Consider the following 15948-nt stretch of genomic DNA (forward strand, 5'->3'; position numbering starts at 1 on the left):
CCGAGGACTTTTGCTTATCCCGCCTCTGGCTGATTCTAAGGCCTCCAGGGGCTGACCCGGCCTTCTCACTTATGTAACACCTTAAAGTCTGCAGTACGCATCACCCCAACTCAACACCCTGGGGATAAACATTATTCCTACTATTCTCTTTTCTACACATGGGGAAACGAAGGCTGAGAAAAGCAGAGACCAGAGCGAGCAAGCGGATGGGGCAGGATTCTAACTCGGGCCTCCCTGGCCCGGCCCACAGCTTTGTCCATTAGGCTGATTGCCTTTTCAAGGTCAGACCCCTCTGCTCAACGTTTCTGGATAGCGGCTGATGCGTGATTATGTTTTAACTTTTGCAAAGCAGGAAGGTGAGGCAACTCACTCATTTGGGCTCATGCTGCTGGAAAATGTTCATGACGGAACTTGGGGGTAAGGGCCAGGCTGCCGTGTGTCTAGCTGGGATTCTCCCACCCCCCGCATGTGCTACTTGCTTATACCAGTCTCCTCTCAGAATGATCCCAATCCCCCCAACTTGTGCATGCTTCCCGGTGCGGCTGAAAGGCCACCTCCTCCAGGAAGCTCTCGCCGATGGAGTCTCCTCCTTCCGACCTGGCCTGGCCACCAGCCAGGCTCCTCACGGGTCAGCAAGAGCCGAATCCCATTGCCCTTTAGCACAACACCCTGCTCATGATGGGGAACACGGGACTGTGAGGTACCTTTCCGTTGGGGTCCTTGGGCTGCAGGCCAAAAGCTCGGATGATGTAAACACGGACGAGACACTCCTGGGGTCCCTGGGCGGGCAGCTGGTGAAACTGCCTCGGGGGCAAGGGGACAGCCGGGTCATCCGGGAGGGGGTAGATTTTGAACAGTCCCTGCAAAGAGACCGGGGGTAGCCCCCATCAGCACCATCAGCATCCTCCCCGTCACCTGTTTGCCAGCCCCTGCCTCTCACTAGACATGCCACTGAGTTCGGCAACGTTACCATGACTATCTCCCTTCCCACCACTATGGCTACCCCCAGCAGGGCCATCCTCTCAGCCCCCCCCCCATTATTGCCAAAGCCATCATCATCATCACCTTCCTCCTCATTCCTTCCTTCACTGATCCATCTCCATCACCATCAGTCGGTGACATCTATTCTGTGCATTTATTCTTCCCCGTGAGACCAGAAACCCCCATAATATAAAATATACTCAGTTCTTGGTCCCTTCACCACCGACTGCAGATCCCAGGGTTGAGGGGCCCACCAGGGCCTCCTTACCTTGAACTCCCCGATTACAGACGGGTCCTCTATCTCTTCCTGGGTCTTCCCCCGATACAGTTTGAAGGTGTTACAAAAATCGGATAGACCTTCAAAGCCTTCCACGTTCTCCAGCTCGGTCTCATACACCTGCCAAATGTGGCGGGTACAAAAGGGGAGAAGGTGGGGGAAGGGACAGAAAGGGAAGAGAGGAGATCAGGGAGTATGAAGCAGGAAGGAAATGTGAGAAACAGGAAGGAACAAAGAGAGAAAGATGGAAGAGGGAGGAGAGGCAGAGGGCAGAGTGTTAGTTCCGTGTGGCTGAGGAATAGAGTAGAATAGAGAATAAGGAGCTATTCGAATTATAGAACACAACAATATTAAATGAATACAAAGCTCAGGCTGACTTTGATGAGGCTTTAGGAGCTTTGAAAACTGCGTGGTTGGAGGTGCTTGGAGCCTAGAGTGAAACCCATCCACTCCCTGCACCCAAACGCTGCCCACTCCTCGTGGTCCCAGCCAAGCCCCGGCTCTTCCAGGAGTCCATCAGCCCTCCCCGTGGCGACCTCTGCTTTGGACTCGGAGTAACCCAGAGCTCCCTGACACTGGGGCAGCCGGATGGTGAGCTCCTTTCCCTTTGGGCCACCAGGAAGAGGCTGGGGGCAGCCTGGCCCAGGGTGCCGGCTCCGAGAATCACGTGGAGGCTCCTCTGAGATCCCGGGATAACCCACAACTCTTGGCCCAAACCCCTTCCTCTTCTTCCATTGTTCTGACCCCAATTACCTTGTGAGTGTGAAGATTTCCCACCCTCCGACTAGACTCCAGGATTCCCCAGGGCAGAGGCTGTGTCTCCTTCATCACTTACTCCCCCTCACTAGCTGAGCCCCGAACGAGCTCCGGTGGGGCCACCGTGAGGCGCTCACCTGCAGGGTGTCGAACCCCTTCTCCAGGTAGATTCTGCATTTTTCGTTCTCTCCCGTTGAGGCGTAGAATTTACTCCACCAATCAACAAACTCCTCCTCCTGAACAGGGGGTCAGGTTGGGGGTCGGGGAGAGAGCAGATGGTTCAGGACAAAGAACATGGCGAGCTGAGGCTTGGGTCCTGTCCCGACTGCTCACCCTCCCTGCATGACCCATTGCAGACTTTGTTGGCCTCAGAGTCCCAATAAGTGACCCTACGCTTCCAGGTCTTCTCAGCCCCCTAACAGCCCCCTGGAGCCCCCAGACTCCCCCGCCACATTCTATCCAAGCAGTCCCAGCCTATGTTTCCCAGCGCCATATTGGCTGTGGTCATGATTCAGAGCCTCACGAAGGGCTTAGCCTGAGACGGAGCCCCCGGCCTTTCCGCAGCCCCTTCAGGCCAGTGCCGGGCTAAGCCGGGCAGGGGAAGCGATCCCTACAACCAGTGAGCTTCTCTTTGCAGATGAGGAACTGAATCAGATAAAAGTGAGTTCGCAAATATGACACTGGCAGATGATAAATCCTACACAACTGCCTAGACGTTTCAGGATCTTCTTCAAGCTGATCCCCAGAATTCCCAAGATCACATTCACTTTAAGGACTGGGAACGCCGGGAGGACCAATGAGCCCACGAATAGAAAAGGTGGCTGCCAGCGGGGACCTCCCAGGAAAAGAGGGCGGGCAGGGAGGGAAGGCTACTTGGAGAAGCTCCGTCTGCCCCACTCACCAGGAGGATCTTCTGCAGCACCAAAGAAACAAGAGGCGGTTAGATCGGGTCTGGGGGGTGAATCTGACCTGCCCCCACGTCACTGCAGCTTTGGGGTCAAGCGCCAGTTACAAACATGCACCAAAGCTCAGTGCCCGCAGACAGAAACACGTGTGGACAGACGTGTGGAGAAATCCAGAGCACACAGTCCCCCCCTCCAGGAGCCCGAGGTTTTAGGGAAAACTGGGAAGTTTTCTGATCTGGATCTAAAATGGGGGTAGCCTGATGAGCTGGAAAGAGGGAAACTCCAGGGAGTGGTAGGCTGGCCCATCTCCTCATCTCCCCTCCACCATCCTTTTTAGCCCCCCTCCCTGCCTGCTCCACATCCCCAAGGGAAAAGCTAAAGCCCAATTTCCATTATCAAGTAGAAGTGGAAATCAGACTCAGGCTCACACACAGATTGTATATGGATGGATGTGTATAAATGCATATACATAAATATATCTATACAACAATTTATATATTCACAGGTAAACATTGTTTGTAAATGAATAAAAATTATAAATTTTTATATTTATATATAATAAATATGCAATGTTCATATATTTATTTAAATATGATTTTGCATTTATTTAAATATCTATTTAAAATACTTCTAAGTAAAATTAACAAAATATTCTTTATATACATATATAATTTATGTATATATACTTAACTATAGACCATATTTATATAGACATATAGACACATTTATGTGCACACGTGTATATGCATGAGTGCATATGTCACTGCACATCCATACACATACATTGTGAATTTCTATGTACCTGCATTTACTGCATGTATTGTAACTACATGTGTGTGGGGGTAGAACGTTGCACGTGCACGTACGTCTTGTTAACAGCTGCCAAACCCCAAAATACACACGTCCCCGCCCCCAAGGTCAGCGCTAAGTAGCCATGGCTGCCCGTGCACACGTACACACACGTATGTAGACACACACACACACACAGGGGCCAGCAGAACCACACAGGCCCGTAACTGGACACTCCTTTGATCCCACAAGTGTCTGTCTACATCCCCAGGGACAGTCAGTGATTTCCACCCTGGGTCAACAATGGTCACTGTGATCATTTCCCTGAATGACCCGATCCAGACAACTTCCAACAGAACTCCTGTAAATAACTGCACCCTGGGCACAGGTGTAAATATTCTGGAAATACAGACAGCCGGGTTTAAGCCCCATCTCCCTCCCTGCAGAGTGCAAATGCCTTGGAGGGAGGATCTGCTTTTTCTCTCATTTCTCGCATCCCCAGCGCCTTGTCCAGAGTAAAGCCTCATTGTGGGAGTCTGCCCACTCAGCCTCACGGAACTGAAAGCAGGTCGGGACAAGGCAGGCCGCTCACCTCGCCTTCCTGGGCCCTCCTCCCATCCCCTCCCCCTTCACTCTTCTCCCCGCCTGCCTCTTCTCTCTGTCCACCACGTTTGGCAAACGTAAGATGCTATGTCCGAGAAAGTGGGATGGTTTGTCCGACAGCAGCTCCCTGATTTTAGGTCAGATTCAGGCCCAGGATCATAGGCCTCCAGTCATTGAGCCTGGCCGTCCAGTCCTCTCCCTCCCAAAAAGGAGACCCCACAACAGCAACCGGGAGTGCAGACGTGGGGGGGCCCCCACCAGCTGCCTTTTAGCTCCAATGATAAGGATACTGGCTGTCCCCCCCGCCCCAGTTTGCCTCCCTGCAGCCCCTGGGGGTGCTCCTGGTCCTCCAGGGCCAAGCAGACAAAAGCTAATTCCTCTTTCACATGGCCCAGCCCGGAGCAGAAGCAGCCACCAGCCCCTCCCCATGCTGGGTTCTCTGATTCCGTGGCCTTTTCCCAAGGACGATGCTAAAAATCTCAGGGGGTCGCCCCCCCCCCGACCCTTTGCCTTCAGGATGAATATTGGTCTCCTGGGGCCTCGGTGAGCCCCCAGGCTCCTTTGAGCCTCCAGACTTCCTAGGGCTTGTTCCTTCTCTGGGACGGGATCAGTGGACCAAGCACAGAGGCAGGGGGAGGGACAGGATGACCCTTTCTGGGCCCTCCCAGCCCAAAGCTCTAGAATTCTCTTGCCAAGGAGCCAGGGTGGGGAACAGGGTGAGCAGTTGGGGCCGGCTTCTCGCCATCGGGGTCTGGGGCTCCTGCCAGGAGACAGTCTCACCCTGAGCCATCCCCTGCTGGGTGTGCTGGGGAGAAGGGCTGGGCCCCCAAAGGAGACCACAAGAATGTTTGGGGCAGGGGGAGGCGCCCAAAGCCGGCTCTGGCCTCCAGCAGCGGGATCCGATGTCGGCACGGACTCCAGCTCCCCGAATGGGGGAGACCTAAAGTATGTGCCCCGGGCTCGGCTTCCCCACCCCCCTCCCACCACTTGTCATCTGATGGAGAATTTGGATTTGCCACGGATGACTCACGGAAGACCAGGCCAGAATGCAGGACCCGATAGGCAGCGGGGGCACCCCGAGCCAGCCGGCCCCCGATTGAAGGAGCTTTGGCCGCCTCCCGGGGCTCAGGCAGAGGCTGTGGAGGCCACGTGGGAGAAGCCGGTGGTCCAGCACGGGCCCCTGGTACCAGCCTTAAGGGCGCGAAGGGGTGGATTCAAATCCTCCCCTTCTGTTGCCCCTGGACTGCCCAGGGCTGGCTCAGAACCCTGAGTGGTTCTCAAACTCAGTTAGCCGAGATATCCATCGCTGGAAGGAGTCCCGGCTGGGCTCGCTTCCCCCAACACAATCCCAAGTCTAGACTAAAAGAGCCATGGGTGCAGCTGAAATGCTGGAAACCGGCTTCTCGGCAACGCCGGGTGCCTCACAGCGGGGTCTCGGACGCTCTGCTTGCTCTCCCGAAGACCGGCCACATGGACCGGCAAGCCCTTCCCTCAGTCCCCCTGGACGCTGCAGGCTGGGCCCGGGCTGAGGATCACTCACTCACCCCGCCTCCCTCCTCGTGACCCCCTTGGGGTTTCCCTGGAAGAGACACCGGGGGGGGGGGTTCGCCATTTCCTTCTCCGGCTCATTTTACAGAGGGGGAAACTGAGGCAAGCAGGCTCCCCTAGGGAGGAAGTGCCTGAGGCCAAACTGAGCTCATCTTCCTGATCCCAAACCCAGGCTTCTACCCCCTGCACTAAGGCGGAACCCAGGCCCTGGTTAAAAGCACTGGGCAAAGGGCTGCTGTTGGAAGTGGTTGTTTACCCCCCACCCCCAGAAAAGGGGCGCTGCGGTACAACCAATGGCGGGGGAAGGGAGGGAGGATGAGGTGGGCCCTGACCCCAGCCTTCACTGTCTCTGGAGCTGGGACAAGGAGACCGTGTGAGCTCTGAGTTCCTCCTTTGCTAAGGGGGTGGGGTGACCTGTAAGGTCTGAATCTATGCCCCCTGAGACCCATCCCAGCTGGGCCAGCCAGAGCCCTTCTGGGGAAGACTGGACAAAAGCAGGAGGGCGGAGCGGCCGCCTTCCCCAGGAAGCCTTCCTGGGCGGCCTCGGTCCATCCCATCCAGGTCGCTGACCGGCTGCTCCCCCCGCTGGTCCTAATCAGCTGTTTTCAGGGGGGCAGAAGAACCCATGGCGGCAGCTCCACACTTGGCTCGGGGAAACCGCAGCCCCCGAGCCTTGTGTTCTTACTCACTGGCCCTGGGACAGCTCCAGGCAAGTCACAGCATCCGAGGTCTGGGGAGGAAAGGGACCTCGGAGCCCGGGAGTCCTTCATGTGACAGGTAGGGAAACTGAGGCCCAGTGAGAGGGAGCAACTGCCTGAGTCACAAGGGGGGCGGTGGTTCCTTCCATCGAACTAGTCGGTGCTTTTATGTTTCCAGACTTTGTCTCCTGACAGGGCAGCGAGAAGCCCCAGTGCTTAAAGCCCCAGCCCCAAGTTCAAATATGGCTCTGAGACCTGGACAAGTCACTTAACAGCTGATAGATGGATGGATGGATGGGTGGATAGTAGATAAATAGAAAGAAAGATAGAGAGGGATGGATGGAGATACATATATATATAAGGATAAGCACTATCTGTCTCTCCTACAATCCTTATAAGGAAAGTACTTTATGAACAGCCTTTTCCGGCTATAAAGAGGGGGCCTATACATGATCATCAACTTTATTATTCTGTAATTATATAGTATTTACATCATTTTGCCTCATTCTAAGATTCATTCACAAGTCCCTCCATCCCGTCTCTCCCCAACCCCTGGGGGGTGTCCAGGACAAAGGAGGCATCTACTCCACAAGACTGGAAGCTGCCCAAGGGCCGGGGCCTGGGCCTCCCTCCAACGGCCTGACCTCCCGGGATTTGACGAGGGCCTAGATAACGGACTCAGGAGAAACGGGCCCTGATAAAGTCCAATTTGCCCAAAGGTTTCCTCCCCGGTCCCTGAGAAGCCACCGAGGACGCCCATCTGCCCTGCTTGCCAAGGAGTGGGGCTAGGCTGCTGGGGATGGGGGCCGGGGATCCCTGTCCCTCCCAGGGATCCCTGTCCCTCCCGGGGACCCTCCTCCTCCCTTCTGTGTCCCCATCCATCAACTCTCCATTACCAGCCAGGATCCGAGAGGCCCCCAAGCAGCGGCTCTGACCCTAAAGCTAAAACCCTAAACCTGTTTCCCCCATTTGCCGGATGCCCGGGGAGACTCGGAGAGACTGAGAAGGACTGCCCAGAAAGGTCATCGAACCCTCTTCCCCCTCCCCCCAAGACACAGAACTTGACAGAGGTTGATGGGACTTCCTCAAGTCCATTCAGCCAGGGAATGTCCGAGGCAGGATTTGAACCCAGTCCCGGCTCCTGCGCCCTTCTCACTGTTATCTCCCCCCACTTCTAAGCCTTCCCGATGAGTACCATGTGATCTGTGACATGTGCTGGCCCCTCAGAGGCCCGTGGGAAGGAAGCGTTAATAAATTAGTGCATTAGTAGTTTGGCCAAGGGCGACTTCACTTTTTGTCTGGCTGGGCCCAGCACCCAACCAGCGCCTGGCCCTCGTCTCACAAATTGCTGGGTGAGGAAAAGCCCTCTCAGTCTGCCGGGCGCTAAACAACCCCGCAGGGACCATCTCGGCCAGCACCAGGGCCTTCCCGGCGCCGAGGTCCGGTTCCGGCCGATCCGAGAGGCCCCTCGCCTCAGAGGGGAGAGTTTCGGGTCACTTCTAACCCCTCTGGGCAAAGCGGCCACGGGCACAGACGTGCTGCCGATGATGCAGATGTGCGAGGGCCGAGAACCCTCAGAACCGATCCCGAGACGGCCGCCACGTTAAGGCTCCTCCTCGGGAGCTTTCTGGGCCTGCACAGATAACTGAGAGCTGGCTGGGCCCCTTCGGACCTCAGGGAGCGTCCATCCCCACCCCCACCAAAAAAAAGGCTTAACGGTACCTACATGGACGCCAGATGAAGACTTCAAGTTAGTGGGGGCTGAGCCAATCATACCGTCCGCAAGCTACAAATTAAACAGGCAGGTTAGTGATGGGGTTAGACAGGCCTGTCCTGGGGACCAGGACAGGCTTGGAGGAGGCCCGCCCCCTCTTCTCTCCCCCCTCCCCCGAAGGCCCCCCGGGCCGCCTGTGGGTCCCTCCCCCCCAGCCCATGAGCGCTCCCCCACTGCGCAGCGTGACGTGCACTTAAATCAGTCCCACGCTTGTTCTCCCTGTTGGGACGGACACTCCCTGTGAGCAGGAGCTCCGGGGCTGCCTTTCCAACCTCCCCCTTAGCCGCCGGCAGTAAATACGCTTTTAAAACGTTTTCTGCTGACTGACTGACTTAAAGGAAGGAAGTGAGCATTTAGTAAGCACCTACTATGTGCCAGGACTGTGCTAAGCACGTGATCCTCAAAGCAGCCCTGATTGGGGTTATTATTATCCCCATTTTATGGATGGGAAACTGAGGCAGACCAAGGCTATGCGATTTCCCCAGAGGCACGTAGACGCCACAAAGGTCGGATCTGAACCCTAGGTCCAGGACTCTGCTCCCCGTACCGCCGGCTACCTCTAAAGTCAGGAGGTTCTCAGTTTGCTGGCTTACTCATTCCTGCTAATAGAATAATGGCCCACAGGCTGAAACAGCTTAGGTGGCAAAGGACTTATACACATAATCTTGTCTGATCCTCACCACAAACCAGTGAGACTGTTCCTTGTTTTACAGATGAAGAAACTGAGGCAGATCTAAGCTAAGTAGCCTACTCTGGCTCCCACAGCAAGTACGTGTCTGAGGCAGGATTTGAACCCGTTACCCGGCTGTCACCAATACTTCCTAGCTACGTCTCTCGGTTCAGAGGATACGACCTAGAGCTGAACCTCAGAGATGACCTTCCCATTTTACAGATGAAGAAACTGAGGCCAGATCTCAGAGGAAGTATTTGGGCCCCCTTTGGTGCTTCCCATCCGGCAATGAAATGAAATCCGCCTTGACCTGATGTATTGACAGACGCAGCACCCGGGGCATGGGAGCGCTCCCCCCACCTGCAGGCTGCTCCCCCTGTAGCACCCGGTCGGGGCCCTCCCCCAACCTCTCCAGCTGGGACGTCCTGGAGCAGAGAACGCCTTGGAACAAAAAGACCCCTCAACGGGGAAAGCTGCGGCTCCACGGGCGGCGTTTGTAGCTAGAAGCCTGAAGAGGGCCAAGGGACGGCTCTCGTCCCCAAACACTTCGATGGGGAGGAGGCCTCCCGGGAGACTCGTGACATTCTGTCCCCTACAGGGATCGGCCCAGAAATGGCAGAGGGAGGGCACATCGGCTGGTGAGAGACACCCACAGGGAGGGCCTGGAGAAACTCGGCCAGATCCTGGGGTGGGCTTTAATCCCCTGGTCTCCCTCACACATACACACATGCACTCACACACACACACACACACACACTCACACACACATGCACTCACACTCACACATACACACACCCACTCACATTCACACACACACTCACACACCCTCACACATACACACACACACACACTCACACACACATGCACTCACACTCACACATACACACCCACTCACACATTCACACACACACTCACACACATACTCACACACCCTCACACACATACACATGCACTCACACACACACACACACGCACTCACATTCACACACATACACATGTACTCACTCATACATAAACACACACACGCACTCACACACTCACACATACACACGTGCACTCACACACACATACACACGCACTCACATTCACACATACTCACTCACACATGTACTCACACTCATACTCACACACGCACTCTGACACACACTCAGTCACATACACTCACTCACACACACATGTGCTCACACTCATACTCACACACGCACTCTGACACACTCAGTCACATACACTCACTCTCACACACACACACTCACACACTCATACGCACTCACATACACACGCACTCACATTCACACATACACATGCACTCAGATACAAACATGCACTCACACACACACACATTCACACACACACACACATGCACTCACACACACACACATACACATGCGCTCACACTCACACATACACACTCACACATGTACTCACACACACTCACACGCACTCACACACTCACTCATACAGTCACACACACAGGATCCGAATCCAGACCTTCCTGGCACTACGTCCGCCCTTCCCCATCACTTGCCAGCTCCAGATGGCCAGCTAGAAACTTCTTCAGGCCCCCCCCAGGCCGCTCACAGTGGGGCCCTTGGGAGGCAGGGCCAGGGGTGGGAAGGTGACTTCGGAGCTGGGACCCCGGGCAGGAAGGTGGGGGAGGGGAGGGGGTCCCACAGCTTCCCAGAGCTCAGGCCCCGAGGCGGGCGGGACCCCGGGGCACTTTCCGGGGAGGGCATGTGGTCCGGCCTGTGGAACGGCCAGGTCTTGGCCGCTGGGAGCGGAGGGACGGCCCGGCTGCCTGAGCTCACGGCCGGAGTCCCCGTCAGGGGTGGCGGCCGGCAGAGGCCGGCGGTCTGGCCCCCCTCCCACTCAGGGACCACGGAGCTGGCAGCCCCCCTCCCCCCCTGCAGCCTCCGCGTGGGGGCCGGACTCTGGCGGGCGCGGGCCAGAGACGGGCGGAGAAGGTCACGGGCGCGGAGGGGAAGGAGAGAAATAGAACTAAGCACGGGGCAGCCTCCGAAATTACCCCTTCAGGACCCGGGGAGGGCCGGGGCCTGAGGAGCAGCGCCTGCGCGGTCCCATCCGGGAGCCGTCCGAGAGCCCGAACGCCCCTGGGCGGGGACCAGAGGCAGCCTGGGGCCCCTCCCCCTCCCCCTCCCGCTGGGACCTCGGGGCCGTCCCGCCCCACACGGGAAGCTCCCCTACGGGGGCTAGAACAGAAGCTCCCCGAGGGTAGCAACTGTTTCAAGGCCCCCCCTGGCGCGCACTCGGGCCCACCTTCCCCAGAACGCCCGGGCCGGACCTGGGACGCTTATTCCGAGTTAGGGGCCGGGGGCCGCGAGCCCCGCCCCCCCCAGGCTCCCCAGGTGCCGAGAGCAGTCCCCGCGTACAAAAGGCTCCCCGGGCCGCGGGGCCGGCCTCCCTCCCCGCCCCACCTCTGCTCCCTCCCCCGGCTCCCCAGCGGGGCCCGCCCCGGGCTCCCAAAGTTCCAGGGACACCGGGAGACAGAAGGTTCTGATCTCCGCCCGCGTGCCTCCGGCTGGCTCTCCGTGGCGGCGGGGAGGGCTGGGAGGGGGCGCGTTTCATCCCCTCCCTCGGGACAAAGGACCTCAGCCCCAGAGCCGGGAGGGACCTCGGAAACCACCGGGAGTCCAAGCTCCTCACTTCATATGTGGGGAAACTGAGGCACCGAGTTCGACGGTGTGCCTGGGGTCTCCCGCTGGATCTAGAACTGGGGGTAGTCCTGGAAACCATCCCATTACTAACAAAGGAAAAATCTGCAGCCCGATGTCAAAGGTGAGATTCGAACCCAGGTCCTCTGCCTCCATGACTAGGGCTTTTCCCCATTTCAGGCTGCGATCGAGGGGCACACAAGGTGGTCTGGACCTCCCACTCCCAAGAGGCCCAAGTTCTAAGCCTCTCTGAGGGTCTCTGTCTCTCTGTCTCTCTCTGTCTCTGTCTCTCTGTCTCTGTCTCTCTGTGTCCCTCTCTGTGTGTCTGATATCAGCCATAGTCTCCTTTCAGGAACTACTACTCCCCTTCTCCCTTCCTTCCGAAGTTCCCAATCTTATACAGATGCATTAAGGACAGAGAAGGAAAACCAACCAAACCAATGTGGAGGAAACACCAAAGCTGGTAAATCCCCAATTTACTCTATCAAAGTTTTCCTAGTAAAGAATTGGAGATAAAACTTTGAGCCCTGTTCTCCAGGTACGAATGATCAAAGTACCGACAGGGCCTTGTCCCAAAGGGAGTTAATGGAGCTCACCCATGAGGACTCAAGGAAATAGGAACCTTTTGTGCTACACAAGCCCCAAGTCCTTTCCGAAAGATCCACCCAAAATCCGAATAAAATTAAATCAGCGTTTTTGAACAAAGTCAAACAGGAATTTGACTCTTCCAAGTCACTCGAGCGCTGGACATCAACTAGAGAATCAGGCAGATAATGCTGACAGTGCTCCCCCTAAATGAGATGGTGTGGCTTCTGACGCGACTATAAGCTGATAGTGATACTGGGGATTAAAGATGGGCCGAGAATAGTTCACTCTCCCCGATCTAGAAATATTCTCGGGTTCTCGGTGCAGACCAAGATGCCTTCTGGAGCTAACCCTAGAAAGCAGAGGGCCCAGGGGGCAGGAAAAGCAGACCGATCGCAGCAAGCGTGGACGCTTCTGCCCCGTTGCTCCGACAGCTCCTCAGATGGCACAGACTCAAGTTCCTTCCCACCCTGGCTGACGTTCCAGCTCATCAGCAGTTTATGGCTCCCAGAGGTGAACACAGTGCCCCAGACGTGTCTGATCAGCCCAGAGCCGGAGGCACCCCAGTGCCCTTGATGCACAAGACCATCTTCCTGGAACGGGACCCTCTGTCAGTGTAGCCCAAGCTCAGTCAGCTTGTTGTTCACTCTGTCACACTGAGTAGGGATTGCTCCATTCTTTCTATCATACCCTTGAAGCCTAAAGCAGTGCCCGGCCCATAGTAGGTACTTTAAAAATACTTGTTGACTGACCAGTTTGCTGAGTTTGCCACTCACTAAAACCCCAAACTTCTTTTCATTCTACTGATGTCTCCCTCCATTTTGTGAAATTACTTTCGAAAAATCCAGATAAAGACCTTGCCCTCTTTCCCTTGTCGATCCTATCTTCTTCCATTTAGCTCGAGGTGCTCTCTTCTCAAAACCATGGGGATCCTGCCCTTTCTGCTAGTGCTCCTTTCCACTTCTGTGGCTTCTGAAAATCTGATAATCTACGTCTTTATTCCACTCCATCGACACAATCTTTAACAGCTCTGGAAACTGATGTCCAAAGTGATCTGGCTTGTCCCGTATCTGCCAGGACCAGGATTTGAATCCAGTGTTCTTTCCTCTGAGCAATGCTGCCCTTCAAGGAGACAGGGGTGTTTTTGACCTTGGAAATAGCAAATGCTTTTCTAAGAACCATTTCTCCATCTCTTCTAACCTGAGAACTTTCTCCATTGCTGACACCGGCTCCTTCCATTAAGCGTTCTCCAGCTATTCCAGCTCACAGTGATGGCTCCTTGACAGAATAGCTGAACTTAACTGTTTCTGGCCGTTTCTGAGATACCCAGACTGGGAAATACTTCAAGACAATCAAGATGCCCCTCCCTTGTTTCCTTCACCACTCTTAACAGAGGGATACACAGCCGGTGCTCAATAAGTGCTCAGTTGGTCAATTGATAGATTTGAGAATAGGGTTAAAGTCCAAGTCAATCGTTCTTCTCTTAAAGCATCTGGCTGGGTTCAGAAAGATCTCGGTGAGAGAAATTCCTGCTGTGGCACATCCTGGAGAAAGCCTCTGGTGGCAGAGATGAGGACGGCAGTGATTATAGACATGGACATGGAAGTGATCATAGCTGGGGAGCTGAACATAATGACAGCAGCAGCAATGGCAGCAAGAGCAGTGATGATTGTCACAGTAGCAGTGGGGGTTATGGCAGTAATGGGGATGGCAATGGTAGGGTTGGGGATGGCAATGGTGGAATTGGCAATGATGGGGTTGGGGAGGGCAATGATGGGGATGACAATGCTAAGGGATGACAATGGCAGGGATGACAATGGTGGAGCTGGCAATGGTGGGGATTAACAGTCCCAGAGTAGGTCTTCAATTATTTAAACTGAATGACAGAAACAGTGGTGACTGTGCTGTGTTAATCAAGCCACTCCAAACACTGCTACATGTTGGGGACAATAAAAGGGACTAGACCCATGATTTCACACATACGAGGATCTCCTGGGTGAGGAAATTCCATCTCCTAAGACAGGTTGGCATAACCTGGTCTCAGAGAGTTGCATAAATTTAGTACCGAGAGATTCAGCTCCGGACCCCACAGCCTGCATGTGTCAGAAGCAAGAATGGAGTGACCGAAGCTGGCTCTCTATGCTTCAAAACCAGATGAAAGATGGTATCTTCCCTCAAAAGGTTCCTGCTCTATGGTATGATATGTCACCAGGCATAAAGCGTATCCCTAAGCCTTAGTATTCAGTAGCTGAAAACTGAGCTGTAGGACTTAAGGGACATCCTGGATGCATAACTGGAGAAAGAAGAGAGCCCTAAAATCGGCATGGTCAAGGAAGGCCTCCTAGAGGATGGGATAAAAAAGAAGGATGGCATTCTAGGTGGTGGAGATGATGGGATATGGTGGATATGATAATGGGGAGGTGATTCTACACAGTCACTGGGGGTTTTACCTAATTGGATGGACAATGCCTTCACTGGAGAGAGCGATGATGAGGACAACAATGACTAATACCACGGCAGAGACAACAAGGGTACAAAGAAGGTGTCCCCAGTACTCCCTGGGCCTAAAGGCAGTCATTTTGCCCTGTGCATTATGGTTCAAGGTCATGGCCCAGAAGCACATCGGCCCCTCTCTCCACCACGGCCCCTCCGTCCTGACATCCACGGCAAATGATGACATTCTATCCCATGTGAGAAACCAGGGTTGGGTGTGAATGAGAGGAAGGAAAAATGGATGCTGTCATCACTGTTCCTGTCTCCTTCTCCGCCATATGTAGTCATGGAGTGGGGCAGGGAGGCCAGGGGAATTGGGATGCACACATCTCCACCCTCCCCTTCCCCACAGGCCAAAAACCTCACCCCGGGCCAAGGTTTCCAGCTTTTTTTGGCTCGGAGCTTTGGAAAAGGAGCAAAATAACCCGGCTGAGCTTTTTCAGTTGCCCCGTGTCAGAATGAATGGGGACATGAAGGGAAGTCAGGGAGGAGGAGAGATGAGGAGGAGAGACTAGACCGGGGAACACACGCCCTAGGTAATGATAGGATTGCCAGCCTGCAAAGCTGGAAGGATCCTCGGTCATCCAGAACATCCTTCCCATCTTCTACGGGAGGAAGCTCAGGCCCAAAGTCACACATGCAGCAAATACAAGCCAGGGAAGATGGGGAGTTCATTCCTCCCTGCATCAAATCCCCAATTCAGGAGGGAGGGAATGAATTTACTCGGAACTCAGGCGCACCAAACTCCGTGCTAAGGGACGGGGATAAAGAGATACAAAAGTGTCCTTAAGGAGCTTATGATGGGGGAAATGATATAGGGAAGAAGAGGGCAAGAAAGGGACAGAGAATATGAGCAATCATAAAGATGTCGGATGAGTGAAATCATAATTTTGTTATTATCTCACTATATATTAAGATTATTATATTATTACCATCGATTATTTTTCCAGAGACAATGGTTGCATTGGTTTGATTATAGATTGGCCCCTTCTTCCAAATTGTCCTGGGCACCACTATTACACTAACAGCAGACAGGCTGCCAGAGGCCCTCTCACAACCGGATTATTGACAGTGGTTGGTCCGTCTGCCCCGAGTCTCTCTGATACTCTGGCCCATCGGCCACGGTGATCCTCCCAGAACACGGGTCTGTTATGTTATTTACACACACACACGCACGCACACTATATCCTACTCAATAAA

General features: G+C 54.7%; 1 protein-coding gene across 1 annotated transcript in view; it reads right to left on the reverse strand.

Annotated features, from left to right (window-relative positions):
- Window positions 1-15948, reverse strand: part of DYSF (dysferlin) — a 211045-nt gene that overhangs the window by 25442 nt on the left and 169655 nt on the right. The window contains 4 exon segments of the mRNA XM_031949204.1: window positions 705-860; window positions 1250-1378; window positions 2152-2250; window positions 8284-8343. Of these exon segments, the coding sequence (XP_031805064.1) occupies window positions 705-860; window positions 1250-1378; window positions 2152-2250; window positions 8284-8343 (444 nt within the window).

This window comes from Sarcophilus harrisii, chromosome 2, assembly GCF_902635505.1.
Source record: "Sarcophilus harrisii chromosome 2, mSarHar1.11, whole genome shotgun sequence".
NCBI classification, from domain to species: Eukaryota; Metazoa; Chordata; class Mammalia; order Dasyuromorphia; family Dasyuridae; genus Sarcophilus; species Sarcophilus harrisii.